This window comes from Leptosomus discolor, chromosome Z, assembly GCF_034619465.1.
Source record: "Leptosomus discolor isolate bLepDis1 chromosome Z, bLepDis1.hap2, whole genome shotgun sequence".
NCBI classification, from domain to species: domain Eukaryota; kingdom Metazoa; phylum Chordata; class Aves; order Leptosomiformes; family Leptosomidae; genus Leptosomus; species Leptosomus discolor.
This window is the reverse complement of record NC_141419.1, coordinates 71508809-71521128: the sequence shown is the minus strand read 5'-3', so window position 1 is coordinate 71521128 and position 12320 is coordinate 71508809. Positions and strand designations below refer to the sequence as shown.

Here is a 12320-nt window from a genome sequence, read left to right as displayed (position 1 = left end):
TTAAGGACTAAGAAAAAGGTGTTAGTTTTCATGATATCTCTAAGATAAGGTGTTCTTTAAATGCTGACTTTTTAAAGGTTCACCTGCTTGCTATGTCACCTCTTGGCAATGCCACATATATTATAATGCCATTCCTAAAATAATATCATGGTCTTGTGCCCAGAGAGAAGTGTACTGGTCTAGTTTCTCCTTAGCTCTTCCATACAATTGTGATCTAGAGAAACTGTTCAGTCTTTTCCTCCTGTATCCCAGTCTAAATGTGGATATTACAGCTTCCTAATTACATGGTGTTGGTTACAGTTAATTTGTATTTAGGTTTGAAGTGTTATAAAAATTCATACCAGTTTTCTGCTTTTGTTTCTAATACTCTTCACTGTCTGCCCTAACAAAAGCAGAGAAGTCTTGTTAGCAGAATTTGCAAATCATCCTTCTGACAGGAAACATAGGCTAACAGATGAAAAAAAATGAACTTCAGTATTTTTGTGTTTACTTTGGGAGTTCTTTGTGTTTTCCTCTGAACAAGATGGCAAGGTCTACTAACCGCTGGTTTTCCGTTATACCTGTGGACAAACCAGTAATTGTACTTGGTTCAACTGATAGCCTCAGCATTTGTCAGTGGAAGCAGCCAAACCCCTGTTCAGGTCATATTTATTAGTGAATTTCTACCTTTAACCTGTACCCAGCCAAGTTTCAGGACAGAGCTTCATGAAGTTGAATCAGCAAGCTGTATGAAACTTCTCTGAATACACATCCTGGGTGGGCCTTTTGGCCTTGCAATGGGATCAGGCATCAAATAGGTGAATCATTTCATCAGGGGTGGAGGTAAACCGCTAAAACTAGGTGACTTTTTATTTGAATTTTTTTTTACCTATGCAGGGGCAGTAGGTAAGATTTTGTACCTGTTATGAATGCAGTACATTTATTTTAGCTAATACACCTGGTAGTAGATACCTATAGTTAACATACATAATGCATTTTCACATTTGTTGATGACTGTATTAAATTTCTTTTCCTTTTTGATCCAATAGAATAGTGAAACTGGGACACCACAAGCAGTTTTGCTTCAACAAACTGATCAAAACATCAAGAACATTCTAAACTAGGGCTGAAATTGCAGTTGTAAAAAAACTATTAATTTTGCCACATTTTATTTTACTACATACCTGAAAATTTGCATTATAAAATTAAGAAAAAACCACTGGTTTAAAATGTTTTATTCAAATATTGTGTCTTGCACTTATTTCTGATTTATCTAATTTATCTTTCTACTCTGTTCTTAGGAGATTCTTAAGAATGAAAATTATAGAGAAGAAATTAAACTGAAAATCCAAGATGTATTAGAAAAGGATAAGCTGCTTCAGGCCAAGGAATACAAGGAGGGACTTGTTGCTGAACCAGCTCATACTCACGTTAAAGGCCACGCATCTGCCCCTTACTATGGAAGGAAAGAGCCTTCGCCAGATCCAACCAGCACTGCGAGTACTTTTCAGCCGGGCTCCTGGATGCCACCAGGCAGTGGTAGTAGTCATTAACAAATAAAAAATAAATTATTCTAACATGCCGGTACTGCTAATGGATAAGTATTTTAACAGACAACATAAACAGCTGTTATATATAAGCAAGTGTGCAGTTAAGTAATATTGAAGCAGTTTCATTTACTTTTGCAGAACCGTTCAAATAAGCTTAATTGTTTCAAACTACTGTAAAACGTTTGGGTTTAGTGAAAAACAGGATGTGTTAAAGTTTGGTTTTGACCGTTGTTCATTAGTTACTCTTGAAATCATAGGTAGGTTTTCAAGCTAATTTAATTTTCTTAAAGAATTGTAAATTGTTTTTCCTTTAAGATGTACATATTAAAAAATTTTTGATGCAATAAATTTCAGTTAATCAGTAGGCTTCAATTTTCCCAGCCCTAGTCATCAGTTTAAGATAGCTCTTCAGAATGCTTGTTAATTCCCTTGGCAGTACCAGGGTGCTTTCCTCTGGCAAGTGGATTGAAAAGCTGATTTCATTAACAGGCATCACTATGACCCTACACTTACTTCATCTTAGAGACATTCTTGCAATTTAGATTTAAGAAAACTATCACCATATGTGAATAATGTTTGTTTTGCAGCTAGCAGTAAGCACAGGATAGAATCGGTCCAACTTAAACTACATGTAACTACTATAACAGAGGTTAGAAGCACTTGGTCAAGCTGCTGGAAAATAACACAGGGTTTGGGACAAGTGACTGTCATTAATATTAAAAAAAAACAAATGTTTTTTTATTTCTGGTGTATGTGGAGACTTCCCTAAATGATTAGATCTCTTTGGCCACAGTTTAAGCAAATAATCTGCACGTTCTGTGTATCTAGAGATGATGTTTGAGAACTCCAAGTCAAAATAAAGACCACAAAATTTTTTGAAAAAAGTATCAAATTTATTTATGCAGTGCATCCTTCATAAGTTCTCTTCCATGGGTTTTCAGCTATGTAGCTATCAAAGGTGGAACACATACAATTTGACAACACTTGATACAAAATGTGAAGACTTAACCCCATGTATTTATAAAATGCTGAAATGTCATATTCTAATGATGCTTGCTTTGACCAAAAATATTGAAAGGGGACCAACAATACTTCATGTTTACTTTAAGTCATGTCAGTTAGACTCTCCATTTCTAATCCCCCTTGGTGTCAGCCAGCTCTATAGGTCTCCTCATTTGCATAATGGTATTATTTTAAGGTTTTATTTTTAAATATTATGAAGGACTAGCTGCTAGGAAGGACGACTCCGTGCTGCTGTTTAGAGATACGCTAACTCTAAAAACTTAATGACTGCCACAAGCTTTTAGAACTAGACTATTAATAAAAATTAGGCTTTGAAAAATTAATCACTTGTTAGAATAACATGAATTGGAATTAAGGTTAAATAATTCTGGCATATTTACAACACAAATGCCACTTGGATGTTTTCCAGTGTGTCAGCATTTTGGAGCCTGGAAGGCAGCAGTGTTTCAAGGGCCATGAGAACAAAGATCCCACCTAAACTCAAAAGGTCCCAAATCAAAAGTAGCCAGAAGTTCATAGCAAGCAGGAAGAGCTACTGTCACCAGCGTGCACATCCTCCTCCTGTACTTTCCCACAGCCACCTGCTATAGGTCCCTAGGACACAGAACATGAGGCCACCTGGGGCTTTGGTCTCATCCCATTTATGGCTATTCTTTGAGGCATAAAAAGTTTCTGAAGACAGAAACAAATTAGTTACAGGTGGCATGTTCACGTGATCATTAGGGAAAAAACGAACAACATACTAGTGTATTTTGTAGAACACGAGTGGACCAATGAAGGTACTAAGAACAATCAGCTTCCTACAGTTCGGGCTGAATTTAAAGTCTGTTGCTGGCGAGTAGTTCAGCAAACAAGAAAAGATAAGGTAGGTTCTTTTTCAGACAAGCCCCAACTTCAAGGACACTACTGCAGGCCCTCTGGTCACACAGCTGAATGAACCTCAGGGCTATACCCACTGTCCTTGAAGAAGTTAGTTAAGGTATGCTTCAGCTCTGCTGAACGTATACCAAAACCAGCCTTTCCGTAATCCAGTTTACCATTCACATTTTCCCCATAATCAGACACTTTTAAGAGACTTGCTAAGTCATAGCTCAGCTAAGGGGGGAAAAAAAAAAAAAATATCTACCTCCAGAGCCACCCAACAGATTATTTTTTAATTTAACATGCAAATTTAGAAAAGCAGCCTGCACTAGAACACAAATAGTAGATTAAATGACTCTAACGTGTCACTTGAACGCAAATCATCTCAGCAGAGAAAATACATTAAAGGGATTAAATTTCATACTTCAAGAAATAACAGGATCAAGTATCAAAGGACAGTTACCACACAAAATGTACAAGTGTTTCATTTAAAAAGTGGGTTCTTTGCCCAAGGAAGGCCTCTTATTTTCCCCCCATTTAATCCTTCTTCGTTCGTTTGGCTTTTGCAATATTCTCTTGGCGTTTCTGTTTCTTCTTTTGCTCTCGCTCCCTGGCCTCAATCATTTTTGCAAGCTTCCATGAAAGTGCTGCACTGATTACGAACAATGGTGTAAGGGCCAAGATCACTGTAGTAAGAAAGCCGTATGGGTCCTTTGCAGCCCACTCCACGATGTATTCAGCCCAAGCCTTAATATCGAACATTTTTTCTGTTTTTCTAGTAGGAAAGCCCTACGGAATAATAAAAAAATGATTTCTGAGTACTCGGAAACACAAAAGTACACATACACAGCAATTACGATTTTAAGTCATCGCCTTTCATTATTAAAGAGCAAGTTCATTTCTGCTGGAAGATAAAAGTAGTGCATAGTACGGGAAGGTGTAATACAAGGTGTTGACCCTACCTTAAAGCACAGTGTCTACAAAACAATTAGCCATTTCGTCCAGCAGTGCTTCAGATACTACCAAAAAAGAAATGCCACATGAAAAAAAAAAAAAGTGAAGTCTCTGCTTTTTTGGAAGGAAAGAGAGCCCAGCCGGTTTATCTTTCCATAGGTTTTACTAGGGAGGCGAGGGAGCCGGGGCAGCGCTTTAAACAGGCAGCGAGCAACAGACAGCGAGTCCCAACCGCCGTGAAGGCGGCGCCGGCTGCCAGCGCGGCAGCGCCCGAGCGCGACCGCCCGCGCAGAGGCGCCCAGGGGGAGACCACCAGAGCGGGCGGCTGGCGAGGCCCGGAGCCCGAGGCCCGGCGCAGGGTCCAGGCGGCCGCACCCCCGGCGCCCCCCGCACCCCCCGCGCAGCCCTTGCGCTGCCCCCGCCCCCTCCCAAAGGCAGCGCCCCGGAGGCCGCCGCGGCGCCTTGTCCTCACCTGCGGTGTGAGGCCCAGCACCGCCTCGGGCACCCTCCGGGCCTCTCGAGCGACGGAAGGGTGGCGCCGAGGTTCCTGCGGAGAGAAGACACAGGCCGTGAGGTGAAGGCGCCCGGCGCGGCCCCTAGCCGCCCCGGCACAAGTAGCGCCGCTCGGGCTGGGGCGAAGGATGGCGGTGGCGGGAAGGCATCGCCGGGGCGCGGGGCGGGGGGGGGGACCCGCACCGTCCCGCCTCCCCTCACCCCCCTCCCGCCGCCCCCCCCCGGTACCGAGCTGCGGAGGGCGCCGTTCGGCCGAGCGGAAACAGGAAGGAACCGCCCGCTCCGCCCATGCCGGCCGAGCGCCGAGGAAACAGAGTCCACCCGCCGCGGATGGCTAGAGCGGCCCCGCCCGGCGCCCAGCCCACCCCCTTCGCGGCCGGCCGCCTGACGTCACTCCGGGGGCGGGGCAGCGCCGCGCACCGACACGTCGGCGCGGGTGGGCCCCGCCCCCCTTCCCGCCCCGCCCTGGCGACGCTTCCGCGTGTGGGTGGGTGCCGGCCGCGCGCCGCCGGAGGCTTCCGGGCTGCTGCGGGGCGGGGGCGCGCGTCACTTTGTTAAAAACAGCTAAAGCCGGGAAAAAGGAGTTTCTGGGGTGCCCGAGTGGATTGTTGACGTCGCAAAACAGCCCCGTCGGGGCTGGTGGCGCCGTGCAGCTCCCGCCGGTGGCGGCCCGGCAGTGTCCCGCTCAGGCCGGTGCGGGCCTGGGCCCTGGCGCCGCGCGCGCACGACGGTGCCGCCGGGCCGCGGCGGCTCCGCTTCGTGTCCCGTGGGAGCACCGCGGGAGCGCGCGGCACGGCCAGGGGCAGACCGCGGCGCTCGGCAAGGTGCGGCGCGTCAGCCCCGCGCCGGCGGGGGATCCGGCCGCCGCTGCCGGTGACCAGCGGCGGGGCAGCCCGCGGGTCCCGGGGCAGAAGCGCGGTGCGGCGGCCCTTGTGCGGCTCCTGCTGAAGTGGCCTCGGGAAAGGGGCGCGCCGGACCTCGGCGTGCTCTGAGCACCGGCTGTTGGAGCCTTTCGCGTTCTCGCACCGACGGCTCAGGGGTCGGCATTGTGCTTTAGGTGTGCCCGTCCCCTCCCCCTTTCTACACACCTGTGTGCACGCAGACGCTGATGTCAATAAAAACATCATTCTGTTTCCAAAGCGGACTTAAGCGTAGGTTAGGATGTTAGCTTAGCACGTGAGAAGATCTTGCAATCACTTAGATTATATTGGTCAATTCAGGAGTTCCTTTCCCTGTAGCATAACACCAAATGCCATCAGAGCATTCTGCTTTTGTATGCCTTTTCTTTCTGTAAATATATTATTTAAAGGACAGCAAATAGGCAAGTTGAAAGATTTTGTCAATGACAGAGTCATTGACAAGAGATCTGATGAACCTAAAATGCTTTAGATTGAGTATGTTGAATAACATTTTGTCCTGTGTGCAAATTTTCATTATTTATGCTTTCTTATTCAAAACCTGTCTGTGGTGTTCAAGCTCTTGTAATATCATTTGAAGATAGAATAGAACAGAATAGAACAGAACAGAATAGAATAGAATATGGTTGGAAGGGACCTACAATGATCACGTAGCCCAACTGCCTGACCACCTCAGGGCTGACCAAAAGCTAAAGCACCTTGTTAAGGGCATTGCCCGGATGCCTCTCAAGCACTGACAGGCTTGGGGCATCGACTGCCTCTCTAGGAAGCCTGTTCCAGTGTTTGACCACCCTCTCAGTAAAGAAATGCTTCCTCACGTCCAGTCCAATCCTCCTCTGGTGCCGCTTTGAACCATTCCCACGTGCCTTATCACTGGATGCCTGGGAGAAGAGATCAGCAGCTCCTTCTCTGCATCCCCTCCTCAGGAAGCTGTAGAGAGCAATGAGGTCATGCCTCAGCCTCCTTTTCTCCTAACTAGACAAACCCAGAGGCCTCAGCTGCTTCTCACAGGACACACCTTCCAGCCCTTTCATCAGTTTTGTTGCCCTCCTCTGGATGGATTCAAGGACCTTCACATCCTTCTTACATTGTGGGGCCCAGACCTGCACACAGCACCCATGATGAGGCCACACCAACGCTTAATACAGCGGGAAAATCACCTCTTCTGACCAGCTGGTTATGCCGTGTTTGGTGCACCCCAGGGTGTGCTTTGCCCTCTCAGCTGCCAGGGCACTGCTGGCTCCTACGGAGCCTGCTGCCGACCAGCATCCCCGGATCCCTTTCTGCAGGGCTGCTCTTCAGCCACTCCTCTCCCAATTTATGCTTGTGCCTGGAATTTCTCTGTCCCAGATGCAGCATTTGGCATTTGGACTTGTTAGATTTCATCCCCTTAATCATTGCCCAATGCTCCAATCTGTCTAGGTCCCTCTGCAAGGCATCTTGTCACTGAAGAGAGTCAACAGCACCTCCCAGTTTGGTATCACCAACAAACTTGCTAATGGTGCATCCAACTCCTGCATCCAGATCACTGATAAATACATTGAACAGAACTGGTCCTAGAACTGAGCCCTGAGGAACACCCCTGGTGACCGGTCACCAGCCAGATGTAGCCCAGTAGCTCTGCTGTTCAGCTGGTTCCTCTCCCAGCACACTGTGAGCTCGTTCATCGCACAGTTGGACAGCTTGTCCAGAAAGATGCTGTGAAGGACAGTATCAAAAGCCTAACTGAAATCCAGAAAAACGACATCCAGTGCCTTCCCTTCATCCACTGGGTGGGTGACTTTATCACAGAGGGATATCAAAATAGTTAAGCAGGACTTTCCCTCTGGGAACCCATGTTGGCTGTGCCTGACGGTTGCATTATTCTTTAACTGTCTTTCAAGAGCACCATGTGTGGTGATCTCCATAATTTTTCCAGGTACTGAGCTTAGACTAACAGGTCTGTAGTTTCCTGGGTCTTCCCTCATGCCCTTCTTGTAAACTGAAATAACATCATCTAGCTTGCAGTCAGCAGGGACCTCCCCAGACTCCCAAGACCTTTGGTAGATGGCTGTACCTGTACCTCTGTACATGTGTTACTCAGCTGTTTACATGAGCATTAAAACTCCCAGAGAGGTTATGGGTCCCTCTTTGCTCTGTGATTTGTAAATCTCAGCAAAATGCAATAATCTTAAATTTATTGGAGCTTAGATACTAGTTCTGAGTTGTTGTATTTGTTGATATCATTATAAGATGTTTTTGCATGCTGTGTAGCTAAGTTAAAAGTGGATGGGCTATTACGTAAGTATATCCTATTCCTGGTAAAATTGCATATTGGGCTAGAGGGGACACAGTTATATCTCTGATGGGTGTCAAATTCAGGTACATATGCCAAAATAAGCACTTAGTCAACAGCGGTATGCAAACTGCTTAATATCACCTGCTTTAGACCTGCTGCAAAATTAATTTCCAGTTCCTGTCTTTCACATAGTATTAATAATCTCAAGTGTCTGGCTTTCTATGTCTTCTCTGCCATATTGATTTAAAGAGGAAAGTGCCTGAATCATTGTGACAGGGAAGAAATAAAAAATAGGGATTTTAAATTTGCTTTTCTAAGAAAACTTCTTATGTACTTACCTTTTCTGGTATCCTTCTCCACCTAATAGCTTCTGAAGTTGTTGACCAGTTGTATTGGCAAAGTAGTAGAGGTCTCATACATAATAATTCTGCGGCTTTAAGGTATGTGAAAACAGGCAGCTAGGCAGGGAAGAGAGGCCCAGGCAACATCCTTGACTGAAATCTGCGGTGCATCTCTATTAGGAAAGAAGAGGTATTATGGGATTGATACCCAATGGGAAGGCTTCATCTGGGGCCACAGGAGATCAGGGTACTTGTTTTGCTTTTCTGAGTTACTCAGCTGTACTTTAAGTAGTCAAAGAGAGAAATTCTGGAGTTCAGTACAACTCAAACAAAGCAGCACAACCCTTAGCATGCCATCAGAATACTTTAAAAGACCACATTAAGCATATGTTTATGTTAATTGTAATTTTGGCAGTTAACTGCTGCTTTGTAAATGCGCACTGTTCCTTTAAGTGACTCTGTTCTTTTATTGATACCTATGTATGTGCCTGTGTGTATTTTAAGACAGGCACTCTTGTTTTGTATCTGTTGGTTACAAGCAGATGAGCAAGAGAATTGGAGGGTTTAGGAAGGAGCAGGAGAGGATCCACCGACAAAAGATCATGTTGTTTAAAGTGTGAAAGTCACGATTCATGCTGAACATCATAATGATTTACCTATATGTCATTCCAGATACCTAGCCTAGGAAGGAACTTTACTTAGGATGGGGTTAAGCTTTTCAGCAGCTACATAACCTCAGTAGCAGCAGCTACAGAAGTAGCATCAAACTACAATACAGTATGAATTTATGAATCATCAACTTTGATAAAATTAAATCACTAGTTAATTTATATGTTTAAAAACATATGTGTGTACAGGTTCCGTTTCAATGGAATTTCATGAAAGCATGCTGGAGGGGACAGGCATTCCTGTCCATTGTCACACTTTCAAAGAGGGAGTAGACAGAGGAATGGAAACGGCACTCAAAGAATCCAGCAATAATAAAATAAGATACAGTGCAGATAAATCTGCTGAGAGTATAATACAGGCATGATAAATGCGAGAGTTACTTGCCTGAAAAAGCAAAGCCTTTCTCATGCCAACAGTGACTGGAGAGTCTGTGTGTTTGCATGTGTGTGGTAAAGACAAGCTTTGAGTAAATTTATTCATTTCACTCAGCTGTGTTGCCATGTATCAGTGGTCCAGAATCATTCTGTGTGAGGAAGCTGCTGAATATTTCACACAGTGTATCCAAAATCATTCAGTGTAAGTAAGCTGCTAAATATCTCACACAGTGTAATCTCTAACTACCCTTTTGTCATTTGTAAATTCTGAGGATAAATTAATTCCTTGAAACTATTTTTTTTTCTACATACAGCATGAATTCCCCAATAATCTTTATGTATACTTATTAATGTCCCAGGCGTGTTGTACTCCACCTGCTGAATGTCCCTGTTTCTAGAAGAGCTAAGTGGAATTCTTGTGCCATTGCACAGTGGTGTTTCTTTTTGAAGAGTTTTGAAGAGTAACTTGACTATTGCTTTTTTCTCCAGCCTGTAAAATCTCTAAGCTGTGAAAGCTTTATTGGCAGCTTTTTGACCGTGTGTGATATATCCACAGTATGTGCCAGCCAATAAACATTCTGGTTTTTATAGCTTTACTTGAGTCAACAGAACTCCTTTGTACCACCAGGGATTAAGGATTCTTTTTCTGCTACAAATCTTTATTTAAGAACATTGGTGTTTTATGTTTAAGTGAATCTGCAGTATATCATTATTCTGTAAATTGCATGAACAACCCCATGTATTTGTAGTTTCGCTACCATTCAACACAGCTAGGTCTGAGTACCCAAGACAAAAGTAGTCAAAATCATGAGTAATACTGCTGCTCTACTTAATTCACTTCAAACCATCCTTATAAATCATTCTGCTACTATATACTTTCAAGGATAGAGCATGTGTTGGGACAGTCGTAGGGGAACGTGTTGGGACGTACATAGACCAAGTAACGTGCTGCACACTTTTATATCTTAAGAAAGTGATGGAACATAGAAGTATGTGTATCTAATATTCGATTAAAGAATGATCTAATGCTTCTGTGCTCTAGGTGGACTCATTTATGTAATAGTGTTGGTTTTGCTACCCTTATAATGAATGATAGAATTGAAGAACTGAAGTGTGGCAGGCCTCGCTCCATCCTTCATCTGTTCCTATTTTAGGTCTTCTTACAGTTCAGCAAGGGAAAATAATTATTAAAGATACAAATGGAAGTTATTCAAATAATAGAGATCTTTTCTTCTCCTAGATCATTACTGCATTGTGATGATGTGGTCATGACTGATACGGGTATTAACTGGATTTTCTTGGGTTCTATTAAAGGGAAGGAGAGAAAAAATCATCATCAATACAGCTTTATAAATCCTCAGAGCTTTCTCTGGAGGTGGCTTAGTGTAGCAGTTCAGGTTAGAAACTGAGAATCACAGGAGCATATACCAACTGCGACACTAGACCTGGGCTGATTCTGAAAATTTTAGGCGTCCCCACAGAATTCTGATCCTCCGGGAACCACAGAGAAAGTCACTGGAGAAAGACTGGTGCCTCTGAGCAGTGATTCATGCCCTCCACGATGCCAGTCACCGTCTGAAGCTGCCTGTTTCCCCTTACGGACCATAGAGGGCACTAAGGATTGAGGATCGTGTTCCCAACTTAAGCACCTGAATTAAATGCCAAATTGAACTGCAAGGAACCCAAACCAAACAGCATGCCCTTCGGTGAATCAGCTCCATGTCACTATGTATATGTAGGTGGTAATATTTATCCACCATCTTAAAATATTTTGAGGTTGTTAAATAAAAGAAGCTGTGCCAGTATGACTATTAGCTGGACTTTTAAGATTCAGGTTTGCCTTGATTTTGCAGCAGTTTGAGTTTAACAAGCAATTTTTGTCTATTATAAAGCCTTACGCGAGTAATGGATCTAAACACAACCTTTTCATATTCAGGGAGTATGGATGCAGTTCTAATACTTCTGTTTGGGGTCTTACCCTATTTTCTATTACAAAAACTTACTAGAAGTTGGTATTTCTAGCGGGTAACTACACATCTCCCCAAAACTGTGTACAGGCAGGTTCGTTTTGTGCCTTGTTCAACAGAGAAGCCAAAGTTGAGGAGGCTGATTGACATTTAAGTCTTAAATTACGTTCCTTGATGTACACTCTAAGGTAAGAAACTTAGCCTGCCTGTATGTACTATGTATGTTCTGTGTGTAGAGAACTATGTAGAGAACCAGGACCATACTTCTGTCTAATCCATCACATTTCATAGAAGAGCTGTGCATAGTTATTGTTTTTATAGTTTCTTTCCAAGAGCAGTAGGAAGTAATGATACTGCCTTAGTAAGTGTCACAGCTGCTTCACAGGGTCACACTGCCCCTAACTGGAATTGAACAAATGTCCCAGGACAATGCCTGCAAGAACCTCTTTGCCTGAATCATTGTGCTCTGCATATGGTGTAAGAATGAGGTCCTGATATTTGCAGTAATAACAGTTGTACTGTATAGTGTTTCACTGCTCTGAAGCAGTGAAACATCACATAGCCAGGGGGTCTCGCACAGCTCTTCTAGCATCCTTGCTAAATTCTAGTTCAAATAACACATTTCCTAAACAAAAATTCCTTTTCACAGCTCCAATGATTTTTATTTCCTTTTTTTCAGAGTACCACAAGGATTCCTGGTAATACAGGGTAAAAGTGAAGTTTGAGACTCTCATTGTAGGATCTACTTTAATGAGTCAGGACCCTAATTCTATTTCCTTATTCCTTTTTGGGCAACTAGACCTATATGCTGTGGTACATTTTTCCTGTGTGTTACATGGCTGCCATTTTCCTTGTGAACATGGCAGTACCTTTTTTTGCTTGTGTGTGTTTAGA

The 12320-nt window shown here is 43.8% G+C and overlaps 2 protein-coding genes across 3 annotated transcripts in view; one reads left to right on the top strand and one right to left on the bottom strand.

Moving 5' to 3' along the window:
- Nucleotides 1-1796, top strand: part of NDUFAF2 (NADH:ubiquinone oxidoreductase complex assembly factor 2) — a 75921-nt gene extending 74125 nt beyond the window's left edge. The window contains exon 4 of the mRNA XM_086479334.1: nucleotides 1281-1796. Coding sequence (XP_086335460.1) covers nucleotides 1281-1532 — 252 coding nt within the window. The 3' untranslated portion in view covers nucleotides 1533-1796. The remainder of the gene's footprint in view (nucleotides 1-1280) is intronic.
- A 604-nt stretch (nucleotides 1797-2400) lies between these two features.
- On the bottom strand, nucleotides 2401-5121 carry SMIM15 (small integral membrane protein 15). 2 transcript variants are annotated; one of them, XM_086479335.1, is made up of 3 exons: nucleotides 5109-5121; nucleotides 4840-4914; nucleotides 2401-4202 (listed from the first exon to the last, which is right to left on the bottom strand). In XM_086479335.1, exon 3 carries the CDS (start codon nucleotides 4173-4175, stop codon nucleotides 3951-3953), a length of 225 nt encoding a protein of 74 aa, XP_086335461.1. In that variant the 5' UTR covers nucleotides 4176-4202; nucleotides 4840-4914; nucleotides 5109-5121; the 3' UTR covers nucleotides 2401-3950. The 2 variants fall into 2 exon arrangements, with proteins under 2 accessions (XP_086335461.1, XP_086335462.1); XM_086479336.1 differs by lacking the exons at nucleotides 4840-4914; nucleotides 5109-5121 and adding an exon at nucleotides 4376-4427.
- Nucleotides 5122-12320: the final 7199 nt, after the last annotated feature.

Coding starts and splice junctions, on each gene's coding strand:
- SMIM15 (XM_086479335.1), bottom strand. CDS start 4,175: ATGTTCGATATTAAGGCTTGGGCTGAATACATCGTGGAGTGGGCTGCA.